The following is a 20649-nucleotide window of genomic DNA, read 5'->3' on the forward strand; positions in this document are numbered from 1 at the left end:
CTGCCCCTGAAAAACAGTTAAGAGAATGAAAACATGAGCCACAGACAGGGAGAAAACGTGATAAAGGACACGTATCACAAATACACACGAACCCTTCAAACTCAGTAAGACAACAACAAAAATTTTTAATGGGCAAAAGATCTGAAGAAACACCTCAAAGATGATATACAGACGACAAATAAACACATGAAAAGATGCTCGACACTGTACGTCATTAGAGAACTGCAAATTAAAACTGAGGCACCACTCTACAGCTACTGGAAAGACTGAAATCCAAAAGGCTCAACACCACCAGCTGCTGGTGAGGAGCAACAGGAACTCTCATTCGTGGGTGGGAAGGCCAAGATGGTATATCCATTTTGGAAGGCAGTTTAATAGTTTCTTGAAAGCTAAATGTAGTCTTTCCATACAAGCCAGCAATCGCACCCCTAAGTATTTACCCAGCCAGTTTGAAAACCTATGTCCCACAAAAACCTGCATGCAATTGTTTATAGCAGCTTTACTCGTAATCACTGAAAACTGGAAGAAACCAAGATGCCCTTCGGTAGGTGAAGAGAGAATAATGGAATAGTATTCACCAATAAAAAGAAATGAGCTATCAAACCCTAAAAAGATACAGATGAATCTCAAATGCATACAGTTGTTTCCCACAGGGTAGCTGGTTAACAATGCTGCCACTACACGTGAACACTGGAATTGAACAGATAAATGGATGGCGGAGGGTAGAACCCAAGTTTCTCAGTGTTGGGGTGGAGGTTACAGATAAGCAAGCGAGGAGGGTAAAATGATCCATGTGATAATGGACTCATGTTTTGCTTAATATAGATACGGATGGATAAATATAGAAATACTTCTAGATACATGCATTTACATGGATTACTATACACATATTTCCTTGCTCTCCGTCAGCTGAAAGCCTAGAAGTAATAACACTCAGTAGCAATGATCATATCCAGCGCCCAGATCTTGGTTTCTAATAACACTTTCCAATAAAAGGAACCAAAGCTCCGTGGAGAAATAACGAATTCTAAGACTGGGATAGGAAATGTACAAGATGAAGCTGGAACATCTTACAGCACCAGAAAACAAGAAAGTGCTTTTACGTGCATGCACACACACAATAGGGACATATCCAAAGGACACAGGAACCACGAGAGGGCTCCCAGCGGCCAAAGCTGGAACAATGAGAGCAAAGTGGTATTAGATTATACTCAAAGTATAAAATAATCCATGAGTCCATGTTAATAAATGATTGACTCCATTTTCTGACTATTTTAACATCATTTTGCCTTTGGTGTGGAGACTTGTTGTTGTTATATGTCTTTTATGTCTATGGATTAATTTTGTCTGGTGAATCAAAGGATTTATATCATTTATCAAATTTGGAAAATTCCCAGCCATTATCACTTCAAACATTACCTTCTGCCCAATTTCTCTATTATTTTTTCCTTCAGGATTACAAAATTTACTACTAAATTTATATAAGAAGTAAACATTACTTCCAAATGTCAAAAATAAATAAATAAAAATGAGTAAGTAAATAAATAATGGAGAATAGAGAAATATTTGGTACAGAATTCCAAATAACTTATGTCGATACCCTGCCCTATAGGAGATGAAACATAACCCCCCATAGGCTGTTCCTCTGAAAGGACAGAGCATGCAAAGGGAGAAAAAGAGTAACTTTACAGTGGAGAAACCTGACAAACACTACCTCAGCCAGGTGGTCAAGGCCGACACTCAGGGATGAGTCAGGTTAATAGTATGTATCATTGATACGAGAATGCATTTTACCTCTGATCTTCCTCTCAAAACTCCGTGACCCTCATCTAATCATGAGAAACTAAAGAAATCTGAACGAAGTATGGATTTCAGTCAATAGTTATGTACCAATATTGGTTCATTAGTTATGACAACTGTACCACACTGATAAAATATAAATAGGAAAATCAGGTGTGTATTAATAGGAGAAAGTAAGTCTGTACTACCTTCAGTTATTCTATAAGTCTAAAACTAATCTAAAACAAATTTTTCTTTTTTTTTTTTTTTAAAGAGAGCAACTATACATTTCCACAGAAACAGCTGTGGAAACCAACCACAATATTCCATTTGGTACCTGATTTTATCTATATATAAAAGGTACACCTAAGCTATTTTGATTTTTCCATTTCAAATATTTGATCTGATTAAGCTATCTTCCCATGAGACAAAACCCCCTCTATTATATAATGAAAGGTACACTGCTAGGTAGGACAGGTATAGAGGAAACAGAATTAGTCTGAACAAATGAAAACTTACAGTAGCAGTTCTCTGCTCATCAAACTTTGACAGTTTCTGAAGTTCTCTATAGACAGCTCCGAGGGGTGCATATTCCAGAATTAGGTAGACTCTGGTAGCATCATGGAAATAACCATACAGCCTGAGAATATTTGGATGCCTGCAACGAAGGACGAACACTCTAACACCTGGTTTTGGAGCTGATATGTACTGAGTATCAAACAAATGCTCATGTGAAACCAGTGGTGAAAACTGCTGCTGGCCACAGATCCCACTTCAACCCCCCTTGAGAATTTGAAACTACAGACCCACTGTAAGAAAAAGATGTACACTGCTATCAATTTACATGCATTTCAAGGTATTAATGGACCTTGGGTTTAGTTAAGACTATTGTCTTACTTTAGGCCATCTATATTCTTAGGTGGGGAAAGAATTCAGATAAATATTAAGTCTCTGCAAATTGGAAAAAAAAAAAAAGACATGGCATTCCCACAGTAGTTGAAACCCAAACACCATGAGATAGACAACACAGGCAGCGTTCACGAATGGCATGGGATATGCTGCTGACAACTTTGGACAGCTGAGCACAGGCTGTTTTTTTGTTTTGCTTTTTTTTTTTTTAATTCACTGAAAGCAAAAAGAAAAAGATTCACTGGCCAAAGTCAACCTGTAGGCTGCCAGTTTGCAACCTGAACTCAAAATAAAGGTATCATTCCCTTTAATTATCCACCAAAACAAAACAAAACAAGAATACCTCCAGTAAATTACTCCATCAACAAAACAAACCTTCAAGCAATTTTTCAGGACCACGGCACTTAAGTCTAGTGAATTTAGTCACTCTGCAGTACTATGGAGCCAGCCTTCTACAAAGAAGTTTACAATCATTTAACTCTTAAAGTTCTGTATGCCACTCTTCCTGGACATCAATCTGAAAACTTACCTAAGGTGGGACTGTATTTCTACTTCCCTCCTCAGCTGATGCTCAACTCCTGCTTTCTCCAACTGAGCTTTAAATAATACCTTAAGAGCCAGGATAAACTTGCTTTGTTTTTCTCTCGCCAAATAAACATTACCGAACTTTCCTTTACCCAGCGGGCGACCAATTTCAAAATCTTCCAAAGCCCACTGCCTTCTAGGAAAGAATTGAACATTTTAAAATGTGAAGAAAACACATCTTTTCTAACAATGTATATTAGTGAGTAGTAGACATCCTATAAATTTTATATTCAAAGTTGTATTGAGTATGTACCCTCTGCAAGAACCAAACCAATAACCACAATTAATGAGTCACCACAGACATTAAGCCCCCCATGCCCCCACCTGCCATCAGCTGAGTGACTCTGTGACAAGGAACAACCTGGACTGTTAGAGCTGAAGCACTCACTGGGAAGTGTCCCAAGGCAGTACTATGCTCTGGAGCACAGACCTATTAACAACAACACTTAGGACCGTAAGAAGGATTAGATGAGTAACTGGAGAGGGAAAAATGCTGCAAAACCACCTGTGAGCCTCTTTCAAACCAAGCACAGCCTCCAACCACTCTGGATAAGCAAGTGGGATGGAGCCCGCAGGGCAGTGGGGTGAGAACCATTGGATGTAGATTCTCAGAAAGCCTCCGGTAGGCGCTAGAGCAAAAAAAGGCTGTGGATTCATTCCTGGCTCCTATCACATTCTAGAATCTAGACAGTTCAGAGACTGAGAGCAGGGGAAAATACAGCCAAGCTTTATTATGAGGAACAAGTATAATAATTCTGTCAATACTTTCAAAATACCCAGACAGTCATGTATTAGTCCATAGCTCTGCAATAGGACCACATTTTGTTGTTGTTTTTTTTAACTTCCACCTCTTTACTAGAATAGAAAAAAGTATAGAAGCATAGATAAACCATATGTAGTAGTTACTTCTGAAGGTAGAGAAGATCTTTTGCTTCACACATTTCTGTAGCAGATTCTTACAAGTCATTTCTAAATTTGGAAAGCAATAAGAAAAACTCGAGTCCCTAATAAACATCCATCATTAAAATTCCTTCTCCCTTTCTTTAAAGATTGGAAATTTGAAACTTCTATATTTTCTAAGTGAAAATACAGTATAAAGACCTATTTTAAAAGTGTTCCCATAACTAAATTTGCAATTAAATGGTGTATTCTAGTAGAATGATGGCACAGAACTCTGTAAACAAGATAAAACTTTACCTTTTTGATTCTTCATTTTTCTGTTTTGATGCCGCTTCCTTTTCAGGATTATTTCCTAGACAGAGTAAGTTAAAAACCTGTTTTTAGAATAACTATACAGAATAAGTTAGAAATCTTTGATTAGAGATGAATCAAAGAATAGCCACCAAAATATTAGTGTATGTCCAGAATGATAGATCTGAACTATTTCTAGTTTTATTTTTTTTTTAAAAAAAGAAAGGGACTTCCCTGGTGGTCCAGTGGTAAAGAATTTGCCTTACAGTGCAGGGGTTGCAAGTTCTATCCCTGGTTGGGGAACTAAGATCCCACATGCCGAGGGGCAACTAAGCCCATGCGCCACAACTACTGAGCTCGCGCGCCTCAACTACAGAGCCCACGCGACCTGGAGCCCGTTCACCACTACTAGAGAAGAGAAAACCAGTGTGCTGCAACAAAAAGATCCCGCATGCCTCAACGAAGATCCCACATGCCAAAACTAAGACCCAATGCAGCCAAAATAAATAAATAATAAATAAAATATTTTAAAAAAAGACTACTTACTACACTGTAACCTCACTCCTGCCGTTTGAAGTCTTTATAGAACTTCGAGAGTAAAGACAAGCAGATACATATAGCTAGGCCCTTAGATAATCTCCTTGAAGCCTCAGTTTCTTTTCTTTTTTTTTTTTGGCGGTACACGGGCCTCTCACTGTTGTGGCCTCTCCCATTGCGAAGCACAGGCTCCGGAGGTGCAGGCTCAGCGGCCATGGCTCACGGGCCCAGCCACTCCGCGGCACGCGGGATCTTCCCAGACCAGGGTACGAACCCGTGTCCCCTGCATCGGCAGGCGGACTCTCAACCACTGTGCCACCAGGGAAACCCCCTGAAGCCTCAGTTTCTAAATGAAGAGCTTCTAAAGCAGAATTACCAATCTTCCCATCCATTACAAGCTCCCACCTCATCACCTTTTCCCCAGGAGGTGGGCCAGCCAGCTGTCCATTTGCTACAGGCAACGTGCAACAAAACATAAGCCAACCACCACCATCCTTCCACTGTCTTGGTGGCCAAGGGGAAATTACATGGGACATTTCCACTTGTCTATTTCCAGCACTTCAAACTCTTAACAGCAGCACATTTTGCTCTGGTCAGGTATTTGAATTCAGGCCTCAACTGGACTCTTCCCCTCCCTGGTTCACAATCTCAGTTAAGGCCACCAGTATAACCACCATCCCCATGTCCAGTTTATTGCCCAGTTCAGTCAAGTCTGCATCCTAAGTGAGCTCTCGGATTTGTCTGCACCACTCCATCCTGGCTGTCTTCAAATAAGTTAACACTTCAAAGTCTTAGCTTCCTCCTCCACAAAACCAAGTTAAAAACCATGGCTGCCTTTCTTGAGTGGTTATGAGGACAGAATGACACAATGCGGATGAAGGAAGCCTGCTGTGTGAGCACTCACACCTGGTAAATGCTAACTATTAGCACCGACCCTGCTCTGCCTAGGTCAGGCCGCTGCCATATCGGCCCCAAACCACAATGGCTTCCCTCCTATCTGGTACCCCTGGGTCCAGCAATGCTACTCTCCAATTCATGCCCCACATTCAGATGAGCTTTCTATAAAGGCAAGTCAGCCCATCCTCCGCTCAAAAACCTTTCAGCAGCTTCCCAGTGCACACGGGATAAAGCCCCACTCACCGCGGCCAGCAGTGCCCACCTCGACCTGACCTGGCCCGCCTCAGTCCACCCACTCCCCACGCCAGGCACTTCCCTCCACACCCCAGAACCCTGAAGTTGTTCAGCTCCAAGAGTACCTGCTACAAGAACCCCATCCCTCCCCTCCGCCCCTACTATGCAATCAAAGAACACGGCACTGGTGCTGTGTCCTCCCTGGCTGCCAACTCTTCCTTGAGGATGGGAGTCCGGCCTGGCCCACAGGAGACACAGGTACTTCACCCGGACACCAGATTTTCTCCCCATCCTCAGTAGAAAATGACGTAAAAGCTAGGGTTCCAAACAATAAACACACGTCTACACACTTGCTTTTTTAGCAACTAAATAGAACGACTCTCCAATGAGCCTCAGAGCGCTGATTACCAGGTGCTGGGAGCTGGGGATGCTCGCTCTTTTGGGTATTACTCAGCGGCCTGGAGACAGGACGAGGGGCGCTGGCTGCCTGCGTCGGCTTCTGCTTCAGGGGCTGTACAGGTTTTTGGCTGGAGACAAGCTTTTGAACTTGTGAAGGAACACGCTGCGAGGAATTTGAAGGACACAAGACCCGCTGAGCCTGGCCACTGTTCGCAGACACCGGATTCTGAGAAGGAAATTGCTGAGTCACCGGAACACGTTTTGGGCCATCACCAAGTGGAACTGTAGTCTAGATGGGGGAGGAAAAAGGAACTTTATGGTCTCCATGAACGAAAGCTGAATATCATGAGAATATTCCAAAAGTTTGTTTTCCAATATAAGAAAATGAGTGTCACTCACTGATAAGACGTTAGGGGAAAGCGATTTTAATCAGCACTTCCAGAGCATACAGTCAGTATATGGCTGCAATACCTGAATGACACCGCCTCCCCTTCCCCAACACCCACCCCTAAAAAGCACGCCCCCATAAACAAATGTTCATGAACAAACTTTCATTGAAAAAAGGAGGCATTAAACACTAAGAATTCACAATGACTTGGGAATTATTATTTAGCAAGAAGCTGCAATTTGGAAACTTTATACCAAAATCCCAATTCCAATGACATTTCTTTGACAACACCTATGTTTAGAGAAAAGACTGAAAGAAATACAACAAAATATTCAACAGTGATTTTTTTTAAATTATTATTTATTTATTTTTGGCTGTGTTGGGTCTTCGTTTCTGTGCGAGGGCTTTCTGTAGTTGCGGCGAGCAGGGGCCACTCTTCATCGCGGTGTGCAGGCCTCTCTTGTTGCAGAGCACAGGCTCCAGACGCGCAGGCTCAGTAGTTGTGGCGCACGGGCCTAGTTGCCTCGCGGCATGTGGAATCTTCCCAGACCAGGGCTCGAACCCACGTCCCCTGCATTGGCAGGCGGATTCTCAACCACTGCGCCACCAGGGGAGGCCTCAACAGTGATTACCTTTGAGTAAAGAAGTTTTGGAGAATTTCTGTACTTGCCAGATTTTCCACAAAAGCTAATTACTTTTCTTTTTTTTACAATAATGACCACAGTTTTAATAGTCCAAAAAGCTAATTACTACTGATTTAGTAGTGTTTCAATTTCCAAGTGTTCAATACTGACAAAATGCATCTGAGGCAAAAGACAAAATAAACATAGGCTCTTCAAAAAGTTACTACCAGGGCTTCCCTGGGGGCGCAGTGGTTGAGAGTCTGCCTGCTGATGCAGGGGACACGGGTTCATGCCCCGGTCCGGGAAGATCCCACATGCAGCGGAGCGGCTGGGCCCGTGAGCCATGGACGCTGAGCCTGCGTGTCCAGAGCCTGTGCTCCACAACGGGAGAGGCCACAACAGTGAGAGGCCCACGTACCGCAAAAAAAAAAAAAAAAAAAAAAAATTACTACTAAAATATATTATTTACATGCCTGTAAGTTGGATGTCACGAGTTTTTAAAATACTTAAATTCTAAGGCCCTGAGCTAATCAAACACAGGGCAGGGGGCACTTCCTCTAGCTTCAATGGAGGAAATTTCCTCATAAACGAGGAAACAGTGCCAGAAGAGAAGACTCAGAATCCATCACCAGCTTGCTGGTACAAGTGCTTTCCAAGAGAGGGTTTCCAACTTACAGGAAAAAGAGATTGCTTCTGAAATTAGCAGCATCCACAACACAGCAGACATTCAGGCAGCAAAAAACATTTTAAACATCATGCAATTTTCTTTTTATGTAAATTTATTTATTTATTTTTTGGCTATGTTGGGTATTCATTGCGGTGCACGGCCTTTCTCTAGTTGCGGTGCACGGGCTTCTTATTGCAGTGGCTTCTCTTGTTGCAGAGCACGGGCTCTAGAGCACAGGCTCAGTAGTTGTGGCGCACGGGCTCAGTTGCTCTGCGGCATGCGGGATCTTCCCGGACCAGGGCTTGAACCCGTGTCCCCTGCATTGGCAGGCGGATTCTTAACCACTGTGCCACCAGGGAAGTTCCTAGAGCAATTTTTTTAAATGATTTTTATCATCAGAATTGAGAATCAAATACAGTGAACCAATTTAGCCTTTTTCTGGTTGGTCATTTTTACACTTTCAGCCAGTAAAAAAGGCTAAGCATCCATTTTTCAAAGATGAAGACTTCTAAAAACAAACCCCTCCCCTCAAAAAAAAAAAAAAAAGCAGTATTTATATTCTTCTAATTTCCTAGAAGGAAAAAAACCCGGGGATTACTTATATTAAAAGGATCTTTCTGTGAGAGACCCATTCACCTAACTGCTCCACAAATATTCATCAAATGCTAAGTAAGGGCCAGGGGGTCTCTCCTCCTGGATTCCAATCTACCCCAAGCTGAACTGAGCACCCCTCCTAGGAATTACTCAGGTTATATGTAGATATAGTATGGTACTGGCTCACACACCTACCCAGAAGGGCTCTAAGTTCTTTAAAGTCAAAGACCACATGCTTTTCACCGTTGTGATTCCTGCACCTGACACAGAACCTGGCTGCAATGCCCAGGAAATGCCCACTGAACTGCTGCTCGACATTCCTCTAAAGCGTGAGCAGAACCAACTACGGCAAAGAAATTAATTTCTGGAAAGCAAGGAAGTACAGGCAAGTGTTAAGCACCTACTACATACATCATTATCCTGCATGCAATGGAGCAATACAGATACTTAAACAGTTAACTGCAAGACAAAGCAGAGGAAATAAAAGTTACGGTGAAAGAAGCAACGAAGTGTTATTGAATGCGTAGTATAACGACTAATTCCCACCCAGGAACATGGTAGAGGGATCTAAAGTTACAACCCAGAGTAAAGGTAAAAAGAATTCTAGAAAAAAAAAAAAAAAAGAATTCTAGATTTTAAACCCAATCTCAAACAACTATACCCCAATAAAAAATAATAATAATATAAATAAATAATAAAATAAAGCCCAATCTCCCTTTGGGTTTTATAAATGTGACTTGAGATTACAGATTATTCGATTTACCTTAGGCCCCGAGATGCTGTTTTCTTTACATTTGTCCATGATGCCTGAAAAGAAAAAAGAGCCACCTTTAATTTGTAAAAATCCACCTGCTTCCAAGTGTTATGCTGGATGAAGGTTATAAATCCTGATGAAAAAGCCTCAACGTCACACAGAATTTTACATGTTTTGTCATCCAAATGAGGCTGATAAGGGAGCAGTGTTTTCTCGCCTGATACCACGTGCAGGCATGGGGCCTTCCCCCCACCTCACACACTGCAGCCCGCCCCTCCCCCGATACTCAGACTTCACTCCTGAACCGCCCTGTCCTGCCCCATCATCTCTCTAACGGACCACTTCCATCACTGTACAAGCCAGCTTCCACACCTGCTGCCTTCAGAATAAAAAAGGTCCTCTTTACCCCAAAACTGACTCAAGCTATGACCACATCTCTGGCCTCCCCTTTCAACAGCAAAGCTCTGCAAGTCTCTACCACTTCCCTCACGCAGCCACAAGCTCCCTCCCACAGGGCTTTTATCCCCACCGCCAGCCCAGCTCCAGACTGACCCCTGCTGTTGCTAAACCGAAAGGTCAATTCTCGGCCTTCCTCTAACGTGCATTCCCTGCATTCCAGGGGATCCTGCACTCTTTTTCCACTCCTTTCTTCGCTTAGCTCGCAGATCTGTCTTCACCTTGCTGCTGTCCCATCGCAACAGCCTTTGCTGATCAGCCTCATGCGTACCACCAATCTCAGTGTCTGGGGTGACTCCGGAATGGACTCTGCAGGTCTCCATCTACACCTGCCTACGGCCCCAGGACTCTGAACATCTTTAACAAGAGAGCTCGAATTTGCATCTCCTGCCCTCCCCTCTCCTGCGACTGCCAGGCTCTCTAACAACCTGCTCAGGATCCCCCAGGAAGGTCTGCCAGGCATCTCAACCCAACACACCAAATGAAACCTCTTCTCTCCGGCACACTTCTTTTCCCCTTTGCCATGGGGGTTGCCCAGAAACACTTCTTTCCCAACTACACTCACTCCTTCGGTGAGCTCATCCCGTCTCCTGGCTTTCAGTACCATCCACAGGCTGAGGATCCCCAAATTTCCATCGGAACTCTGACCACCTGGTAATCTGAGAGCATCTCAATGTTAAACTGTCCCCAACTGAAGTCCTGCTCCCTTCCCCACCCCCATCTCCGGCAACCCGCTCTCTCGGACGGCGGACTGGGCTGCCACCATCTCAGTAGACGGCAAATCCATCCTGCCAGTTGCTCAAGTCTAAAGTCTTAGCACAATCTTTTACACGGTTCTCCCTCAAACCCCTTATCTGATCCATCAGCATATCTTACAGGCTCTATCTTCAAAATCACTGCTCACAGCCTTTACTACTCCCACCTCGTCAAACCACAATTTTCTCTCCCCACAATTATTTGCAAAAGGCTCCCCAATGGTCACTCTGCTTCCACCCTTCTCCCATTAAGTCCATTTTCAACACTGTGCCCAGTGATCCCATTAACAAGTCAGATACATGGTCCGTGGTTCAGAGGCCCCTCATGGTTCCTCAACTCAAATTCAAAATCTTACTTGCACATATAGGCCTATAAAGTCTCACAGAATGTGGATCTTGACCACCTCTGTGACCAGATCTCCTCTTCTCTATTGCACACCAGCCATTCAGGGCTCCTCCCTTTCCCTGGCAGAGAAGTCCCCTGCCACAGGGCCTTTGCACTTCCTGTTCCCTCTACCTATGAGGCTCCTCCCTAAAAGAGAAGTGTGGCTGTTCCTTCATTTCATTCATGCTGAGATGCCCCTTTCAGATCATCTCTCTTTTACTTAACACCTTACATAACATTATTTGTACTTGTTTACCTTCTGAGTCCCCAGACTCAGATACCCAGCTATCTGCTCAGTATCTCTAAAGAAAGTAAGCTCCACAGGAGGAAGAGCTTAGTCCCATTTTGTTCACTGTTACCTCCCCAGAACATGCCTGGCACACAGTATGTACGCTCATCTTTTGGGAATGAATCAATCCATTAACAAAACAGATCAGTAATAAAAAATAGTTTCTAACACTTAGGAAGTGTTAGAATCACTTCCTGTGAGTCAGGCACAACAACCTATCGAGTAAGTAGAACATAAACTCCAAGAAAGCAGAAACCTTTCTCTATTTCTCTTACTCAGATGCTCCTTATACTCTAGAATCCAATCAGAAAGCACTCTTCAGCCCCACGCTTTCACATCCACTTTATAAGTAATCAAATAACTCCACCTCGAAGACGGGACCAGGCTAAAGAGCCTGGAGTCCTTATATCAAACAGCCATTTAGACATAATAGACAAAAAAGAAAAGGAAATACATTCTCCTTGAATTTCACACATGCTCTGATGCTTTCTTCACTCTCCCGAACAGTTACAAGCAGCAGACTCATGAGAGCACACAGACCAATGAACACTGATTGAACCGTCTTCAACAGAAGCTACAGACATTCACTCCAATGTAATGCACTTTCCTTCTCAGGAAGAACAATAACAGAATGGAACATGATTCTGATCCAGAAATTCTGGAGAAAGCCGCAAGAAGACTGCTTCTCAGGTGATTCTGGCCTGCAGCCGAGTTCAGGAGTCACACGTCCAGACGACCTGCACAAGATCCCTGCAGTTCAAACCAGAGATCCTACTAAACAGCAAAACAGATTTAACAGCACTGTGGGTTGAGACTTTTCCTTCCTTCGTTAAAGCTGCAAATGTCTGCACAGATGCAAGAGAGTGGAGAGGAAATGAGTATGTTGCTGAGAAGCATTTAATTCAAAGAACTAGGAAGGTTAAGGATGAGAAGGAAACAGTGAAAGTCAAGGGTGATAGCTACATCTACATCAGGAGGACATTTGCTAGAAATGGAGACTTTCAGGCCCAACCCCAGACCTAACAACTAAATCCTGCATTTCAAAGACACCCCCGGATGACCAGTATGTGGCTGGGCTAGACCACTAGTTCTCAACGAAACATCAGAATCACCTGCAGAGCTTGATAAAAATACAGACACCTGAGTCCTACACCCAAGCGCTTCCGATCCCTTAGGTGGGTTCACATTTTTAACAAGGACGCTCAAGTAATCCCGATAAGGGTAGTCCAAGGTCTACGGTTTGAGAAGTACTGGCCCAGGAAGGCCTCTTTGAGGAAGTTATTTATTCACCCACTCATCCGTCCCGCCCGGACAAGGGCCTTTTCCGGCTAGTCTACCCAAAGTAGCCCACGGTTCCTAGCGCCCTTCCCTAGTGGAAGTTATCTTGCTACTTCATCGTCTGTCTCCCCACCCCCCAGAACGTAAACTCCAAGACAGCAAAAACCTTCTGTACCTCCTTACCCAGGTGCTCACTGAACACGAGAATCCCATCAGAAAGCACACCCCAGAGCCCCCCCACCACGCCACACAACCCAACGCACTCCAGGTGTTTAATAAACACCAGGCAGCATGTTACACGGCGTCTGGGGACCCAGGAGCTGATGGGAGGGCGCTGGAAAAGCACGGGGGGACGCAGGGAGGAACGGGGGGGTGAACGCAGGGAGGAACTGGGGGACCAAGGGAGCCTTTCTCGCCCCGACCCTCCCCTCGCCGGCCCAGCGGCCCCAAAGTCCTCTTCCCTCCCACCCACCCCCAAAGGCCACCCAGGGTCCTCCCGCCCGCCTCACAGAGATGCCCCAGGTCTACGTACCTACAGCCTCCCACCTCCGACCCGAAGGCTCCGAGTCCTCCCAAGAGCTCGGCCGTTAGGAGTCAAAGTCTTCATTTTAAATAGGAGTTAAACCCTCGAACCCGAAAGCTGATTGGTCGGGGCTAGAGAGGCGCTGCATTTTCATTGGTTCAAAACCAACTCGACGGCTTGAGTCACGGCTCGGCGGAGACGGCGCGCAGGCGCACTTGCTTCGCAAGGCCCCGGAAGTGATGGAGGCAAAGGCCCGCCACATCTGCGGCCGTTCTAGCGCCCGCGGTGCTCTCCGGGTCTGACATTTGTCCGTGAGGCAGCAGTCCCTTGGCGTCAGGGTTGCCGCGCCGGAGATAAAGTCTGAGGAGGTCAACGAATCTCTAGAACGCGCCCGTAAGATGGCGAGAAGGGCTGGAGCGAGTGGGGTCAATCGATAGCGCAGCGTTCGGCGCGATGCCCTTTGTGCGTGTGCAGTGAAGGTGCGCCCGGAGCGATCGATTGGGCAGGATTTGCGTCTCCATTTTTCTAGCAGAGAGCGCGGGAGACCGAGAGAGCGCGGGAGACCGAGAGAGCAGGACGATCCGGTATGGGGGAGTCCGGGGTGCGTGGAATGGCGGGTGCGGTCGGCTAGCGCCTTTGGGGCACCACAGGAAAGACGCGGGCGAGGCGGGAAGAGTCAGTAGTGAGCGGGGTGGCATGCGCCCTGAGTTGCCAGGCTGGGCCCGCACTGTCGCTCCTCTTCCTCAAAGGCCTCTCTTTCACCCTCCATTCTTCGCTAGCCTCTAGCTCGGGGTCATAGCGGAGCGTACGGTGAGGGGGCGTTTGTGTTCTCTCCCTGGTCTTCCTTCCAACTACGGGTACAACCAGTCCTGGATTGGTTACTTCCTGTCTTCCGGCCGCAGACCCTTCACCTGCAAATTGGGGGCGGTAATTAGGCACTTTCTAGCCCAGCGAACGGACGTTCTATGGGAGTTGAGAAGCAGGGCTCGTCCTCTCTTTTCCTATTTTAATCTCTTGGTAGTCCTATGATGCGCCTGGCACGAGTGAAGGATGGAATAGTGGTTAAGCTCTGGGCTCTGGGGTGGGTAATCCTGGTGGCCACTTTAACCTTGGACGAGTTACGCAGCCACGTTTTACTTGCAGTATTTCCTAACCTCTTTGAGCCGGTTTCATCATCTCTGTTGTGTCCTAGTGTTGTCTGCACGAGCATGGCTTTATATATATTTGCTTAATACCCATCAGTAGAGCACAGTAAGAGCTCAGGCTCTGGGTTAGGATCCAGGCTCCGCCATTTACAGGCTGTTGGATCCTGGGTGAGTTAACCTTCCTGTGCCTTCGGTTGCCCACCTCTAAAATGGGATAAGCTGAAGATTGAATGACGTAATGCATATTAGCTGCTTACACCGTGTGTGTTATATGTGGAATGTCTAATGAATTTTAGCTAGTTTATCATTAAGTTTTTAAGGAGCAGTACACGCAGCAATTAGAACAACACCATCTGTGGAGTCAAACCGCCTGCGTTCTAATGCTGGTTCCTCCAGGCACTAATTCTGAGACCTTGGGCAAGTTATTTCCCCTCCTCACCTGTAAACAAGATTACTGGACCTCCTTTATAGGATGTTGTTCAGGATTGAGATGAAACATGGTAAACACGTTGGCTATTCTTATCATCTAGCCTCAGTAATTCTCCAGAGGGCCTTGGGTAGTTAAAAACACTGTTCCCGCCCCTTTCCTACAGCACCTCCCGCTTTCAGAATCGCCCCTGTGAAGTGGTGTTAACTGCCCACTCCCCGCCCTTCTTTCTTATATTCTTCTCTCTCTCCTGTGCTCTGCCTTCCAATTTTCTTCTGTGCCACAGCTACCTGTCTGCCTGTGACTTTTATTCTTTATCGCTGTTCCCCAGCTCCTGCAGCTTTCCGATACCTGTACAGATCTACACGTGTACAGACATTGATTTTTATAATCAGATTATCTAATCATGTCAACCAATTGGAGTTCTTTTTTTTTTTTGCATAAACTGGAAACCATCTGTAATTTTCTCTTTTGCTTTCTGAGCCTGAGAGAGAACTTAAACACTTGTAAATCAATCTAAACGCACAGTCCTTCCAATTTTTTCATTTTTTATAGTTATTTTGGCCATATCCTATTTGCCAATATTTTATTCAGCAATGCTTTCCAAAGTATTCTGTAATTAAATTATGTAATGTAACAAGCTCGGTTGCCTTGAAACATGTTTTAAGAATGACCATAACTGACATTAGTAAACATAACAGCTTAGCTGGTGGAAACAGTGGTGTCTAGACGTCCAACAGTAGCAGCTGTTGTACCTATTGCAAACATTAGCCGGGGTTTCATTAACAGAAGAAGTGGAAGATTCTGGGATAGCAGTAAAGAATAAAAATTGCAGGTGGGTAATTTAGCAGAGAAAAAATGTTCATGAAGAGAGAGGTTCTACTGTAAATATTGGCTAACGTGATTTGAACCATTTCTGTGTGCTGCTGTGCTCAGTGCTCTACATGTATCATCTTGTTTAGCCTTCACTGACTTATTTAACAGCTGAGGACCCTGATCTCAGAGAAACATAGTTGCTGACCAAAGATAATGCTGATAGAGCTGGGATTTAAGCCCTGGAAAGGCTGACCAGATTCCTGTGTTGCTTCTGTGGTTTGCTAGTGTCTCTGCCCCTCATCATCACCTGTTTTCTCTCTTGCAGCTGGCAGGGAAATTACCTTCCTCTCCTCCAAGATGTACAGAACCAAAGTGGGCTTGAAGGATCGCCAGCAGCTCTACAAGCTGATCATTAGCCAGCTGCTCTATGATGGCTACATCAGCATTGCTAATGGCCTCATCAATGAAATCAAGCCTCAGTCTGTGTGTGCCCCCTCGGAGCAGCTCCTGCACCTCATCAAACTAGGTGACTTGTGAACGCACATTCAGTGAGCCCATGACAAGCTTTCAGATGTTTGTCAAGATTGCTGCCCTTTAGTTTTAGTGCCTAGTATGTGTCAAGCACAGTGCTGGATAATGAAGGAGAAAGCAAAGTCCAGATTGTGAAGGTTTTGAGCAGGTTCTGGCCTCAGGGTCTTTATGTGAATTATCTGGAGCTTTCTGCCGCTGTATTATTGACTTCAAGTCTCAGCTCAGATGTCATCTCAGAGTCCTCCTCATTTCTTCTAAAATAACCCGAACATCTTCCCTGTACTTCCGCAAGTGCTCTAAAACAACAATCCCATTTCCTTCGTAACAGAATCACTGTCTGAAATTTTCTGTATTGTTTTGAGTTTCCCACACAATCCATACCACCTGCCAGAAGACTGCGAGTTGTTTTGGTTTGGGTTTTATTTTTTTGGCTGCGTCAGGTCTTAGTTGTCGCACGCAGGCTCTTTGTTGTGATGTGCAGGCTTCTCTCTAGTTGTGGCATGCGGGTTTTCTCTCTCTAGTTGTGGCGTGAGGGCTCTGTAGTTTGCAGCACGTGGGCTGTCTCGTTGCGGCTTATGAGCTCAGTAGTTCTGGTGCCCGGGCTTAGTTGCCCCGCAGCATGTGGGATCTTAGTTCTCCAACCAAGGATAGAACCCTCATCCCCTGCATTGGAAGGCGGATTCTTTATGACTGGACCCCTGGGGAAGTCCCAGACTGCAAGTTTAATAAAGATATTGAACCTTGTCTTGTTCAACAGTGTGTCCAGGTGCTTGCCTGTGTCATAGAAAGCACTCAGTAAAATACAGAATTGCCAAACATATTTATACTCTTTGACTTGGCAGTGTAAACTGTTCGAATTGGCCTGAGGAAATAAAATGAATTCCACTGAAATGCCCAACAATATGGAATTGGTTGTACATGTTCTCATATTCATAAAGTTGGATCCAACAACATGATGTGGGTGAACGTTTATTACGCTGGCCAGGTGTTTATTCCATATGGGTAAATGACCGAGTATGTCACACCACGTTACATATCGTGATTTTATTTGTGTTTTAAGAAATGAAACAACTGTGTGCGTGGAGAAAGGTCCAGAAGAATTCATACCGCCATGTTAACAGTAATTATCTCTGGGTGATATAATACAAGGTTATGTTTGTTTTTTGTTTATCTGCATTTCTGATTTTTTCTATACTAATAAAAATTGTTTATATGATATGTCAAGTTATTTTTCAATTTAAAATGGATTTTCTGGGCTTCCCTGGTGGCGCAGTGGTTGAGAGTCTTCCTGCCGATGCAGGGGACGCGGGTTCGTGCCCCGGTCCGGGAAGATCCCACATGCCGCGGAGCAGCTGGGCCCGTGAGCCATGGCCGCTAAGCCTGTGCGCCCGGAGCCTGTGCTCCGCAACGGGAGAGGCCACAGCAGTGGGAGGCCTGCGTACCGCAAAAACAAAAAACAAAACAAAAAAAAAAGGATTTTCTTGTTAAACTTCAGTTTGTTTAAACCTCAACGTTCTTTCAAAGATGTTTCACTAATGTTATTACTAACAATATATCTGACTTAATGAGCTTCAGAGCTGCTACTAACAGATCTCAACACTAAAAATATTAAAATTCGAAATCGGGAAAAATGGACAATTTAATTACAGAACTGCTGTTTTTCAGTTTCTGTAGTTGTGGTTAAAGTAGAAACTTTTGGAGGCAAGTATCTGTGGAGGTGACTTTACCTGTTGGAACCTAACCTGCCACAACACCTATTGCCTTACAGCGTTGTCACTGTTTGTGCACCCAGGTCACAATACATAACTTTGTACAGTATTAAGTACCATGCAGCTCCAAGAAAGAGTAAGTTGACATCAGCAAACACCTTTCCCAGTTTGGATCCAGAACTTTGTCCTGTCTTTTTAAAATAACGTTTTTTCATGCCCTTAATTTTTATTCCTTTCAGGAATGGAAAACGATGATACTGCAGTTCAGTATGCAATTGGTCGGTCAGATACAGTTGCCCCTGGCACAGGAATTGACCTGGAGTTTGATGCAGATGTCCAGACTATGTCCCCAGAGGCTTCAGAGTATGAAACATGCTATGTCACATCCCATAAAGGACCATGTCGTGTAGCTACCTATAGTAGAGATGGGCAGTTAATAGCTACTGGATCTGCTGACGCTTCCATAAAAATACTTGACACAGAAAGAATGTTGGCCAAAAGTGCCATGCCAATAGAGGTAAAAATCCTGGTAATATACTTACCATTTGCCTTTTGTTGTTCATTCTTGGGAGAATGAGAGCATAGTTTAAACCAGTTTTAACTTAGCATAGCTGTAGAATGTATACTGTGAGCCAGATAGATTTTACACTTCAAGATTCTCTTCTCTTCTTGCTGGCCTAGGTCATGATGAATGAGACTGCACAGCAGAACATGGAAAACCACCCAGTGATTCGAACTCTTTACGACCACGTGGATGAAGTCACGTGTCTCGCTTTCCACCCAACAGAACAGATCCTTGCCTCTGGTTCAAGGGACTATACTCTTAAATTATTTGATTATTCCAAACCATCTGCAAAAAGAGCCTTCAAATACATTCAGGTTAGGAATGTTTGGAAAGGAGCTGTATGCATTTTTTTCCCTAAATACAATGAGCTGTTGTGTGGCTCTTCTCTTGTTAAAAGTCGTCTCAGTGGTTATCCTGTAAATAGAGAGGATGGCAGCAAGGACGCAGCGCCCACTGCAAATGGCACGGCTCTCATGCTGTCACGCGCCCACCTCTGGCCAGTGAGGATGGCTGCTGGTCACAGATACAGTTCAGAACGCACGTCACGTTTTAAAGGTTGCAGTTTCCTGTTTAAAGACAAAACACAACAAACTTCTCTAACTTAGGGGAATTAAAAAATTATTCAGTTGAAATTCTCAGGTGTTTGCTGGAAAAGCGACATTTGGTGCTCTGTTTTGAATATGCGGTTCAGAAATGCTAATGTTTTAGTAGTGGCTTCCACTTCAATATTTGGAGCCCTGGGACAAATTAAAGAAACTCTTCTTGTAGTTTATTTTTATTCATTAATCGTATGTGAATGTGTCATAGATTGATAGTATTCCCTTCTGAGTTCACCCATTGTTTATGTGCAAATGATGAAGCTCACCTGTGATCTTCGGCATAATCTCACCAGTAGATAGTTTCGGAAATCTTTGTTCAGATGGTCCTTTTATGTATTCCAGAAAGTTCTTTGTTCTTCTCTTACCTGTGTAATATCTAGTCACTGTTTTATGGATTCTTTGCATCAGCCAAACATTTTCCCCATTTCCTGTGGGTTTAATTGTTCACCACTTGGTCTCTTTCCCAACAGGAGGCTGAAATGTTACGCTCCATCTCTTTTCATCCTTCTGGAGACTTTATACTTGTTGGAACTCAGCATCCTACTCTTCGGCTTTACGATATCAACACATTTCAGTGCTTTGTCTCTTGCAATCCTCAAGATCAACACACTGATGCCATATGTTCCGTTAATTACAATCCTAGTGCCAATATGTATGTGACTGGCAGCAAGGACGGCTGCATCAAACTGTGGGATGGTGTTTCAAATCGATGCATCACCACTTTTGAGAAAGCACACGACGGTGCTGAAGTTTGTTCTGCCATTTTTTCCAAAAATTCAAAATACATTCTGTCAAGTGGAAAAGACTCTGTAGCTAAACTTTGGGAAATATCAACAGGACGAACCCTGGTGAGATACACAGGTATGTGAGAAGTTGATATTACTTCACATTTCTGAGGCATTTTAGTTTCCAGAACTCTCTTTTAGATCCTCGAACTAGATCCACACAATAAATCTATGTGGATCAAACAAGAGGCAGAGCTGGAAATAGAACCACAGTTTCTTTGCCCTTCTCAAATGTTAACAGCTAAAATTAGATCTGATTCCATGCAAGTAACACTTGAGAATTAGGTGGTCTGTTTGTAGACCCATGGCCTGCCCACTTCCCGCAAAAACATGAAAGCAGTCCAGAGAAGAGACTCAGTAAGTGAGAGGAAAGATCTTGGCTCATGCCTGAGAGAGGAGAAGGAGCCCCCAAAAGAGACCCCAAGTGTTCCGAACCTAGATATAAAGTGGGCCCTTCAGACAGAAACACGAAATTGTTAGTCTGATTGTCTACTTTATGTTGGTCTCTAATTGTAACAGTTGTGCCTGTGAGCTCTTTTTATGAGATCTGTTTAAATTTATCCTATCACTTGTAGTCAGCGTTTGTCTAATTATTTGATAGTAAGTATTAAAATATTGTGTTTCATTTTTCTGTTCCTTGTAGCAGCAAAGGCTGTTTGGTAGAAAACTTCAGCTAGTTTCCTCTGTTGTGAGATGTTTGTGTCATACACTGAAATTGCCATGACCACAACTTTAAAACTCACAAGAAAACAACACTGTTGTAAGGGACTGCTGGGATGTTAATAAGTGAAGAAAATTGAAGAGTTGGTGACATCTGAACCACTAGGGT

At 44.2% G+C, this 20649-nt stretch overlaps 2 protein-coding genes across 4 annotated transcripts in view; one reads left to right on the plus strand and one right to left on the minus strand.

Annotated features, from left to right (window-relative positions):
* Nucleotides 1–13714, minus strand: part of AURKA (aurora kinase A) — a 19521-nt gene extending 5807 nt beyond the window's left edge. The window contains exons 1-6 of one of the 2 annotated variants that reach the window (XM_022597403.3): nucleotides 13253–13714; nucleotides 9567–9610; nucleotides 6541–6820; nucleotides 4471–4525; nucleotides 3218–3406; nucleotides 2299–2437 (exon numbers count right to left, since the gene is read on the minus strand). In XM_022597403.3, coding sequence (XP_022453111.1) covers nucleotides 2299–2437; nucleotides 3218–3406; nucleotides 4471–4525; nucleotides 6541–6820; nucleotides 9567–9605 — 702 coding nt within the window. In that variant the 5' untranslated portion in view covers nucleotides 9606–9610; nucleotides 13253–13714. Of the gene's footprint in view, nucleotides 1–2298; nucleotides 2438–3217; nucleotides 3410–4470; nucleotides 4526–6540; nucleotides 6821–9566; nucleotides 9611–13252 lie in introns of both variants that reach the window. The other variant, XM_022597404.3, reaches the window with a different exon arrangement.
* The window catches only part of CSTF1 (cleavage stimulation factor subunit 1), a 15030-nt gene continuing 7879 nt past the window's right edge, over nucleotides 13499–20649 (plus strand). For both annotated transcript variants that reach the window (XR_016387948.1, XM_022597402.3), the window contains exons 1-5: nucleotides 13499–13827; nucleotides 15957–16157; nucleotides 18111–18388; nucleotides 18553–18750; nucleotides 19506–19896. Coding sequence is in view for 1 of the 2 variants with exons in the window: in XM_022597402.3 (XP_022453110.1) it covers nucleotides 15989–16157; nucleotides 18111–18388; nucleotides 18553–18750; nucleotides 19506–19896 (1036 nt within the window). In the remaining variant the exon portion in view is untranslated. The remainder of the gene's footprint in view (nucleotides 13828–15956; nucleotides 16158–18110; nucleotides 18389–18552; nucleotides 18751–19505; nucleotides 19897–20649) is intronic.

This window comes from Delphinapterus leucas, chromosome 15 (genome assembly GCF_059928025.1).
Source record: "Delphinapterus leucas isolate spDelLeu-1000000601 "Yukka" chromosome 15, BTC_Dleu_Yukka2, whole genome shotgun sequence".
NCBI lineage: Eukaryota > Metazoa > Chordata > Mammalia > Artiodactyla > Monodontidae > Delphinapterus > Delphinapterus leucas.